The 14,873-nt window shown below is 46.1% G+C and overlaps 1 protein-coding gene across 3 annotated transcripts in view; it reads left to right on the top strand.

Annotated features, from left to right (window-relative positions):
* Nucleotides 1–14,873, top strand: part of LOC115144455 (brain-specific angiogenesis inhibitor 1-associated protein 2-like) — a 150,337-nt gene that overhangs the window by 102,144 nt on the left and 33,320 nt on the right. For all 3 annotated transcript variants that reach the window (XM_029685510.2, XM_029685509.2, XM_029685511.2), the window contains 4 exons: nucleotides 5,575–5,811; nucleotides 12,082–12,385; nucleotides 13,311–13,515; nucleotides 13,926–13,997. In XM_029685510.2, the coding sequence (XP_029541370.1) occupies nucleotides 5,575–5,811; nucleotides 12,082–12,385; nucleotides 13,311–13,515; nucleotides 13,926–13,997 (818 nt within the window). The remainder of the gene's footprint in view (nucleotides 1–5,574; nucleotides 5,812–12,081; nucleotides 12,386–13,310; nucleotides 13,516–13,925; nucleotides 13,998–14,873) is intronic.

Raw genomic sequence — 14,873 nt, forward strand, 5'->3', positions numbered from 1 at the left:
TAGACCTCCACAAGTCTGATTCATCCTTGGGAGCAATTTCCAAACGCCTGAAGGTACCACGTTCATCTGTACAAACAATAGTACTACGCAAGTATAAACACCATGGGATCACGCAGCCGTCACTCAGGAAGGAGACACGGTCTGTCTCCTAGAGATAAACATACTTTGGTGTGAAAAGTGCAAATCAATCCCAGAACAACAGCAAAGGACCTTGTGAAGATGCTGGAGGAAACCAGTGCAAAAGTATCTATATCCACAGTAAAACGAGTCCTATATCGACAAGGAAGAAGCTCCAAAACCGCCATAAAAAAGCCAGACTACTGTTTGCAACTCCACATGGGGGCAGAGATCGTACTTTTTGGATAAATGTACTCTGGTCTGTTGAAACAAAAATGTAATTCTTTGTCCATAATGACCGTCGTTATGTTAGGAGGAAAAACGAGAAGGCTTGCAAGCTGAAGAACACCATCCCAACCATGAAGCACGGGGGTGGCAACATCATGTTGTGGGGGTGCTTTGCTGCAGGAGGGAGTGGTGCGCTTCACAAAATAGATGGCATCATGAGGGAGGAAAAGTATTTGAATATATTGAAGCAACATCTCAAGACATCAGTCAGGAAGTTAAAGCTTGGTCGCAAATGAGTCTTCCAAATGGACAATGACCCCAAGCCATACTTCCAAAGTTGTGACAAAATGGCTTAAGGACAGCAAATTCAAGGTATTGGAGTGGCCATCACAAAGCACTGACTTCAATCCAATAGAAAATGTGTGGACAGAAGTGAAAAAGCATGTGCGAGTAAGGAGGCCTACAAACCTGACTCAGTTAAACCAGCTCTGTCAGGAGGAATGGACCAAATTCACCCAACTTATTGTGGGAAGCTTATGGAAGGCTACTCAAAACATTTGTCCCAAGTTAAACAATTTAAAGGCAATGCTAGCAAATACTAATTGAGTGTATGTAAACTTCTGACCCACTGGGAATGTGATGAAAGAAATAAAAGCTGAAATAAATCATTCTCTCTACTATTATTCTGACATTTCACATTCTTAAAACAAAGTGGTGATCCTAACTGACCTAAGATGGAATTTTACTAGGATTAAATGTCAGTAATTGTGAAAAACTGAGTTTAAATGAATTTGGCTTAGGTGTATGTGAACTTACGACTTCAACTGGATCAGGTGAGTAATGTAAACATATAAAAATTGTTAGTGGCTAGTGTTCCCTTATTGAAGTGGCTAGTGTTCCCTTATTGAAGTGGCTAGTGTTCCCTTATTGAAGTGGCTAGTGTTCCCTTATTGAAGTGGCTAGTGTTCCCTTATTGAAGTGGCTAGTGTTCCCTTATTGAAGTGGCTAGTGTTCCCTTATTGAAGTGGCTAGTGTTCCCTGATTGAAGTGGCTAGTGTTCCCTTGTTGAAGTGACTAGTGTTCCCTTGTTGAAGTGACTAGTGTTCCCTTGTTGAAGTGACTAGTGTTCCCTTGTTGAAGTGGCTAGTGTTCCCTTGTTGAAGTGGCTAGTGTTCCCTTGTTGAAGTGGCTAGTGTTCCCTTATTGAAGTGGCTAGTGTTCCCTTATTGAAGTGGCTAGTGTTCCCTTATTGAAGTGGCTAGTGTTCCCTTGTTGAAGTGGCTAGTGTTCCCTTGTTGAAGTGGCTAGTGTTCCCTTGTTGAAGTGGCTAGTGTTCCCTTGTTGAAGTGGCTAGTGTTCCCTTGTTGAAGTGGCTAGTGTTCCCTTGTTGAAGTGGCTAGTGTTCCCTTATTGAAGTGGCTAGTGTTCCCTTATTGAAGTGGCTAGTGTTCCCTTGTTGAAGTGGCTAGTGTTCCCTTATTGAAGTGGCTAGTGTTCCCTTATTGAAGTGGCTAGTGTTCCTTATTGAAGTGGCTAGTGTTCCCTTATTGAAGTGGCTAGTGTTCCCTTGTTGAAGTGGCTAGTGTTCCCTTGTTGAAGTGGCTAGTGTTCCCTTGTTGAAGTGGCTAGTGTTCCCTTGTTGAAGTGGCTAGTGTTCCCTTGTTGAAGTGGCTAGTGTTCCCTTGTTGAAGTGGCTAGTGTTCCTTGTTGAAGTGGCTAGTGTTCCCTTGTTGAAGTGGCTAGTGTTCCCTTGTTGAAGTGGCTAGTGTTCCCTTGTTGAAGTGGCTAGTGTTCCCTTGTTGAAGTGGCTAGTGTTCCCTTGTTGAAGTGGCTAGTGTTCCCTTGTTGAAGTGGCTAGTGTTCCCTTGTTGAAGTGGCTAGTGTTCCCTTGTTGAAGTGGCTAGTGTTCCCTTGTTGAAGTGGCTAGTGTTCCCTTATTGAAGTGGCTAGTGTTCCCTTATTGAAGTGACTAGTGTTCCCTTATTGAAATAAAGTGTAGATATTGTTAATGTTGTAAATTACAATTCTAGCTGTAAACGGCAGATTTTTTTATATGGAATATCTACATAGGTGTACAGAGGCCCATTATCGGCAACCATCACTCCTGTGTTCCAATGGCACGTTGTGTTTAGCTACAGCTTCGATACACCTGTAATGACTTTACCTTCTGGCTGATAGCGGGGTGAACAGGCCATGTCTCTGGTTGTTGAGGTCTTTTTGTCCTTCCTGTGACATCGGGTGCTGTAGGAGGGCAGGTAGTTTTCCCCCGGTGATGCGTTGGGCGGACCGCAACACCCTCTGGGAAGCCCTGCAGTTGCCGTACCAGGCGGTGATACAGCCCGGCAGGATGCTTTCAATTGTGCATCTGTAAAAGTTTGAAGGTTTCAAGTGCCAAGCCAAATTTCTTCAGCCTCCTGAGGTCCATTTCGGGACGGTTCATATAGTTGTTTCGTTTGGCTTTAGCCATTGTGTCCAGTGGCTTTGCTTCAAGACTGCCGATCATGCCACGGTTGCTCTCACAAATCAATGCAGCCACCTAGTGTCTTTATTCAGGAGCTTCCAAGTCCTGGTTGAGTGGGTGGATGTTCACTTTCTGCTCTCTCTGCTTTGTTTTACTCGGGCCTTAGAGCTGAGAGACTGTGCAGTGGGAGGAAAGGAGATGTAGAGGACAAAAGGATAGGAAGGGAAGAGGGTGAACAGTGTCCCACTTCCACAAGTTAGTGGATGTGAATCCCAGAGGGAGAATGTGTGGGCTGACTGTCTATAGACAATACTGATGTGCTGACACAGAGAGAAGGAGAGAAAGGAGGGGGAGAGTTTGTGTTTTGAAGTCATTTCGAAAGAAGCCGTGAATATTCTGTGTTAGGGGAAAATATGGAGGCCAAGAGATTGTAGGGGGACAGAAAGAATGAGTGAGTGCATATTGTGTGAGTCGTGTAGGAAGAGATTGGTTAGAGAGGCCCCACTCTTCAGGTTCTCACCTCAGTGCTCACACACACACACATACACACACACACACACAGAGAATAGTGGTACCCTCCATGTATGTGACATACATACATAAGGTAGCAGCAACTGTCCTGTGGTGATGAAGTAGAGGAATACAGTGAAATGAAGAAGCAGGTCGTTGGTGTTGAGCTCCTCGCCCCCTCCTCCTGGCATGGAGCTTTAGAAACCACACTACCACCCACACTACATTACCTAGCAGATACCACCACCTGGGAGCTGAGTCACCTACTGGCACCGCTACCCAGCGCACCAATGGAGAGAGACCAGGGAGGAACACTCTGACTGGTACACAGAAAGCAGTAAGGTAGAAAACATGGAGAGAAATAGAGACCGATTTAAAGTAGGCTATGTACAGAGACCAAGAGTAACATACCGTAGATAGAGGGATTTGTCACACTCAAGGTGCTATCTAAAACCTAATCCTTTTGAAGATCCTTTTTTCAGGTAGAATCATTTTAGTTCAAAGTAGAACCCTTTTGAGTTCCATGTAGAACCCTTTCCACAGAGTTGATGAACACTTTTGGAACCCTTTTGAGTTCCATGTAGAACCCTTTTGAGTTCCATGTAGAACCCTTTCCACAGAGTTGATGAACCCTTTTGAGTTCCATGTAGAACCCTTTCCACAGAGTTGATGAACCCTTTTGAGTTCCATGTAGAACCCTTTCCACAGAGTTGATGAACCCTTTTGGAACCCCTTTTTGTATTTTTTTGTAAGTGTTTTGTTTCTAAGGGAGTGCAGTTTATGAAGAACCCTGGCAACCCTGCTGAATATTACTTCCTGTCAGACTGCTTTAATGGGTGGAGGTGGGGGTAAAACTGATCAGAGGTAAGCTAGAGCAGGAAACCCATAGCTGGGGAGAGAGCTGGTGGAGAGGCCTGGAGGCTGGAGATGGTGTCGCGGGCCTTGAGTACAATAATTCTGGGAGGGAGGCTGCTGATGTATAGCTTTGAGATGAAACGGCCTGCTAGACTGGTAATGAGGCTGCTTCAGCTGTGAAACGAAACGGCCTGCTAGACTGGTAATGAGGCTGCTTCAGCTGTGAGACTGCAGCGTAGCCTAGTGGTTAGAGCGTTGGACTAGTAACCGGAAGGTTGCAAGTTCAAACCCCCGAGCTGACAAGGTACAAACAAATCTGTCCTTCTGCCCCTGAACTTCAGTTTAACTGACTTGCCTGGTTAAATAAAGGTAAAATAAAAAATCAATAAAAAGATGAAACTGCTGCTAGACTGGTAATGAGGCTGCTTCAGCTCCCCAGGCCAACACAGAGAAGAGCTGTCAGAGCTGAGAGAGAAGGATGTCTTAGTTTGATGCTGTTGCAGAGAGGGGAATAGGTGAAGCTCTCGCTTTCAATTCAATAGGCTTCTTTTGGCTTGGGAAACACATGTTTACATTGCCAAAGCAAGTGAAATAGATAATGAACAATATAAAATGAACCGTAAACATTACATTCACAAATGTTCTATAGGAATAGAGACAAATTATGTCTATATACAGCATTGTAACGATGTGCAAATAAAGTATAAATGGAAAAATAAATACGGGTTGTATTTACAATGGTGTTTGTTCTTCACTGGTTGACCTTTTCTTGTGGCAACAGGTCAAAAATCTTGCTGCTGTGATGGCACACTGTGGTATTTCACCCAATAGATTTGGGAGTTTATCAAGGTTGGATTTGTTTTGGAATTCTGCGTGGGTCTGTGTAATCTGAGGGAAATATGTGTCTCTAATATGGCCATACATTTGGCAGGAGGTTAGGAAGTGCAGCTCAGTTTCCACCTCATTTTGTGGGTAGTGTGCACATAGTCTGTGTTCTCTTGAGAGCCAGGTCTGCCTACGGTGACCTCTGTCAATAGCAAGGCTATGCTCACTGAGTCTGTACATAGTCACAGCTTTCCTTAATTTTGGGTCAGTCACAGAGGTCAGCTATTCTCGCTCTCTCTCTGATTTGATACTTGAGCTGGAGATCCCACACACTGACACTTGCTTTCCAGGAGCCCACGCTCTCCCACTTAGGCTGACTCAACTACCTCAGCTAATGTAGTTATTTTCTCAAGCAGTGAACCTTTTCACAGTATACAGATTTGTTCAACAGTTTCTCCTGGACGTTATAACCTTATACTCTCCTAGAATATCTCCTTATATGTAAATACACTTTTAACTTTTGACCAGATTCAAAGGAACACCTTCTCCCTTTGTGTTTATTTACCTGTCTTCTCCAGGGTAAGGACCTGCTAGCCCAGAAGATCCCGGCATGGCAGCAGGCGTGTGCTGACCCTACCAAGCTGCCTGACCGTGCCATGCTCCTGGCTCAGCAGATGACCTCTACAGGGGGTTCCCTGGGGTCCGTCTCCCACACCCACCATGGTTCAAAGGGCAACCTGCTCATCTCTGACCCCATTCCCGGGGCCAAACCCCTGCCTGTACCCCCCGAGCTGGCTGCCCTCATGGGCCAACAGGTGGGTTACCGGTACTGGTGGTATTACTATAATATCGCTGTGTTGGCGCTGTGTTGGCGCTGTGTTGGCGCTGTGTTGGCGCTGTGTTGGCGCTGTGTTAGCACCAGTGGTGGAACAAGTACTCAAATGACTCAAGTAAAAGTGAGTCACCCAGTATAATGCTACCAGAGTAAAATATACTTATGTATCAAAATAAATGGAATTGCTCAAATAAAAGTATAAATAATTTAAAATGCCATATATTAAGGAAACCAATTAAAATGGTATTTTATTTACAGCTAGCCAGGGCTTCAACAGTCCACCAGATCAGAGACAGTAGTGAGACAGACGGTAGTGAGACAGACGGTAGTGAGACAGACGGTAGTGAGACAGACTGTAGTGAGACAGACGGTAGTGAGACAGACGGTAGTGAGACAGACGGACGGTAGTGAGACAGACGGACGGTAGTGAGACAGACGGACGGTAGTGAGACAGACGGACGGTAGTGAGACAGACGGACGGTAGTGAGACAGACGGACGGTAGTGAGACAGACGGACGGTAGTGAGACAGACGGACGGTAGTGAGACAGACGGACGGTAGTGAGACAGACGGACGGTAGTGAGACAGACGGACGGTAGTGAGACACGGTAGTGAGACACGGTAGTGAGACACGGTAGTGAGACAGACAGACAGCAGTGAGACAGACAGACAGCAGTGAGACAGACAGACAGCAGTGAGACAGACAGACAGCAGTGAGACAGACAGACAGCAGTGAGACAGACAGACAGCAGTGAGACAGACAGACAGCAGTGAGACAGACAGACTGTAGTGAGACAGACAGACTGCAGTGAGACAGACAGACTGTAGTGAGACAGACAGACTGTAGTGAGACAGACAGACTGTAGTGAGACCAGGGATTTTCTCTTGAATTGGAGCATTGTCCTCTCAAAATGTAATGAGGACTTTTGAGTGCCAGGAAAAATGTATGGAGTAAATGTACATGATTTTGTTTTGGAATGTAGTGAAGTAAAAGTTGTCAAAAATATAAATAGTAAAGTACAAAGTATTTTTACACCACGGTGTTAGTACTATCATAGTACTATGATAGTACACATATATTACTACAATATGACCCAATAGTTAGCTATAGAGCTGCTATGGTTTGTCAGCCCTAATGGAGAAACATTCAGTTAATTGTGTGCTGCAGGCATCAATCGTTGTTTATCATCACTAATTGTGTTTTTGATTATGGAGCTTTGAAGCGCTGTGTGTGTGTGTGTGCCGGCGTTTCTCAGTATGAGCCTCTGTATCGGTGTGGTGCCTCGGTGTTTGAGGGAGTACTGTTGAGTGTTGAGGCCCGCAGCAGGTTTGTGGGCTGCTGCTCTAACAACGTTCCTTAATTAACACCACCAGCTAGTCTGTTGCCTAGCAATGCCCCAGGGTTGCCTAGCGATGCCCCAGGATGTTGGGATTCCATTATGGAATCTCTTGGAGCCTCTCCTTTAGAACACAGAACCGCCCAGAACTCTCCCTGATGCCACACACACACACACTTGTTGATGCAAATGAAGTCATTAGTGCTGCATGCTAATTAGAAATGCCTTTAGGAAGGAACAGAAACAGATTACTTGGGTCTGTTGGGCTGTTGATTGTTTCACACCCTGCTTCCACTCTGCTGTGTTGTTGTTCGTGGTGTGTGTGTGTGCCTGCGTTCGTGTGTGTGTGTGTGTGCCTGCGTTCGTGTGTGTGTGTGTGTGTGTGTGCCTGCGTTCGTGTGTGTGTGTGTGTGTGCCTGCGTTCGTGTGTGTGTGTGTGTGTGCCTGCGTTCGTGTGTGTGTGTGTGTGTGCCTGCGTTCGTGTGTGTGTGTGTGCCTGCGTTCGTGTGTGTGTGTGTGCCTGCGTTCGTGTGTGTGTGCCTGCGTCCGTGTGTGTGTGCCTGCGTCCGTGTGTGTGTGCCTGCGTCCGTGTGTGTGTGTGTGCCTGCGTCCGTGTGTGTGTGTGTGCCTGCGTCCGTGTGTGTGTGTGTGCCTGCGTTCGTGTGTGTGCCTGCGTTCGTGTGTGTGCCTGCGTTCGTGTGTGTGCCTGCGTTCGTGTGTGTGCCTGCGTTCGTGTGTGTGCCTGCGTTCGTGTGTGTGCCTGCGTTCGTGTGTGCCTGCGTGTGTGTGCCTGCGTTCGCGTGTGTGTGCCTGCGTTCGCGTGTGTGTGCCTGCGTTCGCGTGTGTGTGCCTGCGTTCGCGTGTGTGTGCCTGCGTTCGCGTGTGTGTGCCTGCGTCCGTGTGTGCCTGCGTCCGTGTGTGCCTGCGTCCGTGTGTGTGTGCCTGCGTTCGTGTGTGTGTGCCTGCGTTCGTGTGTGTGTGCCTGCGTCCGTGTGTGTGTGCCTGCGTCCGTGTGTGTGTGCCTGCGTCCGTGTGTGTGTGCCTGCGTCCGTGTGTGTGTGCCTGCGTCCGTGTGTGTGTGCCTGCGTCCGTGTGTGTGCGTCCGTGTGTGTGTGCCTGCGTCCGTGTGTGTGTGCCTGCGTCCGTGTGTGTGTGCCTGCGTCCGTGTGTGTGTGCCTGCGTCCGTGTGTGTGTGCCTGCGTCCGTGTGTGTGTGTGCCTGCGTCCGTGTGTGTGTGCCTGCGTCCGTGTGTGTGTGTGCCTGCGTCCGTGTGTGTGTGTGCCTGCGTCCGTGTGTGTGTGTGCCTGCGTCCGTGTGTGTGTGTGCCTGCGTCCGTGTGTGTGTGTGCCTGCGTCCGTGTGTGTGTGTGCCTGCGTCCGTGTGTGTGTGTGCCTGCGTCCGTGTGTGTGTGTGTGCCTGCGTCCGTGTGTGTGTGTGCCTGCGTCCGTGTGTGTGTGTGCCTGCGTCCGTGTGTGTGTGTGCCTGCGTCCGTGTGTGTGTGTGCCTGCGTCCGTGTGTGTGTGTGTGCCTGCGTCCGTGTGTGTGTGTGTGTGTGTGTGCCTGCGTCCGTGTGTGTGTGTGTGTGTGTGCCTGCGTCCGTGTGTGTGTGTGTGTGTGTGCCTGCGTCCGTGTGTGTGTGTGTGCCTGCGTCCGTGTGTGTGTGTGTGCCTGCGTCCGTGTGTGTGTGTGTGCCTGCGTCCGTGTGTGTGTGTGTGCCTGCGTCCGTGTGTGTGTGTGTGCCTGCGTCCGTGTGTGTGTGTGTGCCTGCGTCCGTGTGTGTGTGTGTGCCTGCGTCCGTGTGTGTGTGTGTGTCTGCGTTCGTGTGTGTGTGTGCCTGCGTTCGTGTGTGTGTGAATTTGCAGTAACATCTTTGAGGAAGCCTCTAAGGCTGTGTTTACACAGGCAGCCATATTCTGATATTTTTCTTTCACTAATTGGTATTTTGACCGATATCAGATCTTTTCACATCAGATTTTTTTCAGAGCTGATCTGATTGGTCAAAAGACCGATTAGCGGGAAAAAAGAAGGCTGCCTTAAAGGGAGGAAGAGCAGATTATTCTTATTGTGTTTGTCTCAGAGAAGAAACACATTGAAAGTGGATGGGATCTTCACACAGATCCCCCAGAAACACATTGAAAGTGGATGGGATCTTCACACAGATCCCCCAGAAACACATTGAAAGTGGATGGGATCTTCACACAGATCCCCCAGAAACACATTGAAAGTGGATGGGATCTTCACACAGATCCCCCAGAAACACATTGAAGTGGATGGGATCTTCACACAGATCCCCCAGAAACACATTGAAGTGGATGGCATTTCACACAGATCCCACAGAAACACATTGAAAGTGGATGGGATCTTCACACAGATCCCCCAGAAACACATTGAAAGTGGATGAGACCTTCACACAGATCCCCCAGAAACACATTGAAAGTGGATGGGATCTTCACACAGATCCCCCAGAAACACATTGAAAGTGGATGAGACCTTCACACAGATCCCACAGAAACACATTGAAAGTGGACAGGATTTTTCCACAGATCCCACAGAAACACATTGAAAGTGGATGAGACCTTCACACAGATCCCCCAGAAACACATTGAAAGTGGATGGGATCTTCACACAGATCCCCCAGAAACACATTGAAAGTGGACAGGATTTTTCCACAGATTCCATAGAAACACATTGAAAGTGGACAGGATTTTTCCACAGATCCCACAGAAACACATTGAAAGTGGACAGGATTTTTCCACAGATCCCACAGAAACACATTGAAAGTGGACAGGATTTTTCCACAGATCCCACAGAAACACATTGAAAGTGGACAGGATTTTTCCACAGATCCCCCAGAAACACATTGACAGTGGACAGGATTTTTCCACAGATCCCACAGAAACACATTGAAAGTGGACAGGATTTTTCCACAGATCCCCCAGAAACACATTGAAAGTGGACAGGATTTTTCCACAGATCCCCCAGAAACACATTGAAAGTGGACAGGATTTTTCCACAGATCCCCCAGAAACACATTGAAAGTGGACAGGATTTTTCCACAGATCCCCCAGAAACACATTGAAAGTGGACAGGATTTTTCCACAGATCCCCCAGAAACACATTGAAAGTGGACAGGATTTTTCCACAGATCCCACAGAAACACATTGAAAGTTGACAGGATTTTTCCACAGATCCCCCAGAAACACATTGAAAGTGGACAGGATTTTTCCACAGATCCCCCAGAAACACATTGAAAGTGGACAGGATTTTTCCACAGATCCCCAGAAACACATTGAAAGTGGACAGGATTTTCCACAGATCCCCCAGAAACACATTGAAAGTGGACAGGATTTTTCCACAGATCCCCCAGAAACACATTGAAGGTGGACAGGATTTTTCCACAGATCCCCCAGAAACACATTGAAAGTGGACAGGATTTTTCCACAGATCCCACAGAAACATTGAAAGTGGACAGGATTTTTCCACAGATCCCCCAGAAACACATTGAAAGTGGACAGGATTTTTCCACAGATCCCCCAGAAACACATTGAAAGTGGACAGGATTTTTCCACAGATCCCCCAGAAACACATTGAAAGTGGACAGGATTTTTCCACAGATCCCCCAGAAACACATTGAAAGTGGACAGGATTTTTCCACAGATCCCCCAGAAACACATTGAAAGTGGACAGGATTTTTCCACAGATCCCCCAGAAACACATTGAAGGTGGACAGGATTTTTCCACAGATCCCCCAGAAACACATTGAAAGTGGACAGGATTTTTCCACAGATCCCACAGAAACACATTGAAAGTGGACAGGATTTTTCCACAGATCCCCCAGAAACACATTGAAAGTGGACAGGATTTTTCCACAGATCCCACAGAAACACATTGAAAGTGGACAGGATTTTTCCACAGATCCCCCAGAAACACATTGAAAGTGGACAGGATTTTTCCACAGATCCCCCAGAAACACATTGAAAGTGGACAGGATTTTTCCACAGATCCCACAGAAACACATTGAATGTGGACAGGATTTTTCCACAGATCCCACAGAAACACATTGAAGGTGGACAGGATTTTTCCACAGATCTTTTTCCACAGATCCCACAGAAACACATTGAAAGTGGACAGGATTTTTCCACAGATCCCCCAGAAACACATTGAAAGTGGACAGGATTTTTCCACAGATCCCCCAGAAACACATTGAAGGTGGACAGGATTTTTCCACAGATCTTTTTCCACAGATCCCACAGAAACACATTGAAAGTGGACAGGATTTTTCCACAGATCCCCCAGAAACACATTGAAAGTGGACAGGATTTTTCCACAGATCCCACAGCATCTCTGACTGTCCTTTATCATTCTGTTTTGTGATGATGTGTATTGAAAAGTGTCTTTCAACAACAAACAACTTGGGTCCATTCACATTCAAGCCTGGCAGTTGGGATGATTTGTGGCTGTGGTGCTGCTTAGTTGTTCCGTTATAGTTGATTGATCTCTTATAGGAAGTGAAATGATGTTGTCACGGGCAACACAGCAGATATTGCAAATTTTACGAGATGCACAACTTGCTCTCACACAGTCACACAGTATGTGCATGGGTTCCGCTTTGCACTTTTACAATGTGGTAGCCACGGGACCAAAACAGCAGAGTGGTTGAGCGTCGCACTTTAATGCTCTTAGTTGTTGCAGAAATTGACCCACTTTGCTGATTTACTTTCTACATCATATCGCTGAGTCTACCTTTAATCAACACAACCTGGCCCATTTCCAACAGCATAATCTCCCTCTCGTCAGTAGTGATGAGATTCACATTATGTAATGCTTTGCTGTGATGGAAGAATGGTGCCTAATGAGTATGTTAACTAACACATCAGCACATGCTTTCCTTCCTTCCTTCCTTCCTCCCTACAGCGTATAATGGGACCAGGAGGAGTGGATGGAGGGATGCCCATGATGAATGGAACGACAGGGGCCCATGGAGGAGCAGGAGGGGGAGGAGGGGAGGACTACCAACACTGGATGGAAGGGAAGATGGCCCAGGCTCAGGCCCAGGCTCAGGCTCAGGCCCAGGCTCAGGCCCAAGCTCAGACCCAGCAGGCTCAGGCCTCCTCCCAGGCCCAGCACCTTTCCCAGCCCCACAGACAGGGCAGTGAGGTCTACTCCAACACCCTGCCTGTCCGTAAGAACGCCCCAGCCAAGAGCAACACCACCATGGGTAAGGAGGACCAGGATAGTGGCGGGGCATCTTGAGGCCCTCAAAAGTTGGGCAACATAATCATATGTACAGTAGCTACACTGTAACACATCGATTAACATTTACAGTACAAAATACAAAAAAATTGTCAATGGAGCACTACTGTGAAGACCAATGCATTATGGGGGATCAATGGTATTCCGCTATATAGGCAGTCAAGTAAGAATATTACAGAATACATCACTAGTGTGCTTTATGAATGCTACCTCCGTCACAGAGACCTTGTCTCTTAGAGTGACCAGGATTGGAATTACGAACAGTAGTTTGTGAATGGCTTGGTTGTGACCTTTTTTTTTAAGAACGTGCCATTGACTCCATGCTGTGAAGGAGCTGAATGCTGTGCAGTGGGTGTTGTTCTTGTTCCCTCTATCGGCTCTTTTCTTCATATCTACTATTAAATATCTCTCTCTTCTATCAGTGTATAACCTGGCACTTAGAGAGCTGTGGTCTCGATGAAAGCAGAGCACGTGGGAATAAGAGGGAGGGAGAGGACGGTGATTTAAAAGGAGAAACAAAGACTCAAATTGGGGTGAATGACAGAGGCTTTAAGAATAATGGAAGCATTTTAAAGTCACTTAGGAGAGTTGGATTATACTAATACATTAGATACTCAAAGCAGGTACTATATACAGTAGGCCCTGTGTGACCTGGTTTGGCTTAGTTATCTGCTTAAAGACCTAGGACTACATTGCAGAAGTTCTGTGGCACAGCAATATTGAAGTGTAAAGGCAACCCCTAGATTTGGTCATAAGTCCTTTAGATCTAGTCAAGCTCATGTCCAGTAGTAAGGTACAGTACAACTGTAGAGAAACATGTAGAAACGTCCAGCTATTAACTCCCTGTTTGTTTAAAAAAAAAAAAAAAAAGTAAAGTAAAATCTCGTCAGTTCCAGAGACCCGGACCCTGCCCCGGTCCAGCTCCATGGCTGTAGGGCTGGAGAAGAACGGACGTACCCGTGTCCAGGCCGTCTTCTCCCATTCAGCGGGGGACAACAGCACCTTGCTCAGCTTCTCTGAAGGAGATGTCATCACCCTGTTGGTCCCGGAGGCCCGCGACGGATGGCACTATGGAGAGAAGGAACAGAACAACATGTAAGTATTCTAACTCCATCCCCCTTTTGTCTATAGCACTATGAGTTACGCTCTGTAGCTCCGTGGGTAGAGCGTGACTTTGAAATATACCATACTTGAAAATGTATGCAAGTTGCTTTGGATAAAAGCGTGTGCTAAATGGTATATATTATTATAGTTAGTGTGAATCTTTACATTTAAATATGACGTCATAAGCATCCCGACTCTAGGTGCTGCTGAACAATGTTGAATCACTGTTCGCTGATTCATCTGTTGAATCACTGTTCGCTGACTCATCTGTTGAATCACTGTTCGCTAACTCATCTGTTGAATCACTGTTCGCTGACTCGTCTGTTGAATCACTGTTTGCTGATTAATCTGTTGAATCACTGTTTGCTGATTCATCTGTTGAATCACTGTTTTCTCATTAGGCGTGGCTGGTTCCCTTTCTCCTACACACGTGTCATCCCCGAGACTGACAGCAACAAACTACGAGTCAACAAGTACGTTTTACATTTTTTTGTCACTATTGTGTGACGTATTTGTAAGGAAACAGGTCTTTATCTGTTATTCAATAGACAGAGAATTACTCCATTTCTCTCTCTGAAGATAATTTGTTCATTATCAAAGTGTGAGATCAGTTATTTTCAATTCTGGATTTTTTTAAACGTTGTTATATATTCTTAACCTGTTGCTTCTACTCGGGACGCTTGCGTCCCAACTAGAGCTCTGGAAATGCAAATGCGCTACGCTAAATGCTAATAGTATTAGTTAAAACTCAAAAGTTCATTAAAATACACATGCAGGGTATCGAATTAAAGCTACACTCTTTGTGAATCCAGGCAATAAGTCAGATTTTTAAAATGCTTTTCGGCGAAAGCATGAGAAGCTATTATCTGATAGCATGTAACACCCCAAAAGACCCACAGGGGACGTAAACAAAATAATTAGCATTTCGGCGTTACACAAACCGCACAATAAAATAGAAAACATTCATTACCTTTCACCATCTTCTTTGTTGGCACTCCTAGATGTCCCATAAACACTATTTGGGTCTTTATTTCGATTAAATCGGTCCATATAAAGCCTAGATATCGTTATATGTAGACTGTGTGATAAACGAAAAAAAAATCGTTTCAAAACGTAACGTCATTTTTTAAAATTCAAAAAGTCGACGATAAACTTTCACAAAACACTTCGAAATACGTTAGTAATGCAACTTTAGGTATTAGTAAACGTTAATAAGCGATACAATTCATCAGGAGGCGATGTAAAGATCAATAGCTGTCCGTCTGGAAAAATGTCCGGCTAGAAACTCAACGAAAATATCCGGTCCTAGACCTGAGGAGATACGGTGCCCTGCATGTGTTTGACCAAGA

Source organism: Oncorhynchus nerka, linkage group LG16 (assembly GCF_034236695.1).
Source record: "Oncorhynchus nerka isolate Pitt River linkage group LG16, Oner_Uvic_2.0, whole genome shotgun sequence".
NCBI lineage: Eukaryota > Metazoa > Chordata > Actinopteri > Salmoniformes > Salmonidae > Oncorhynchus > Oncorhynchus nerka.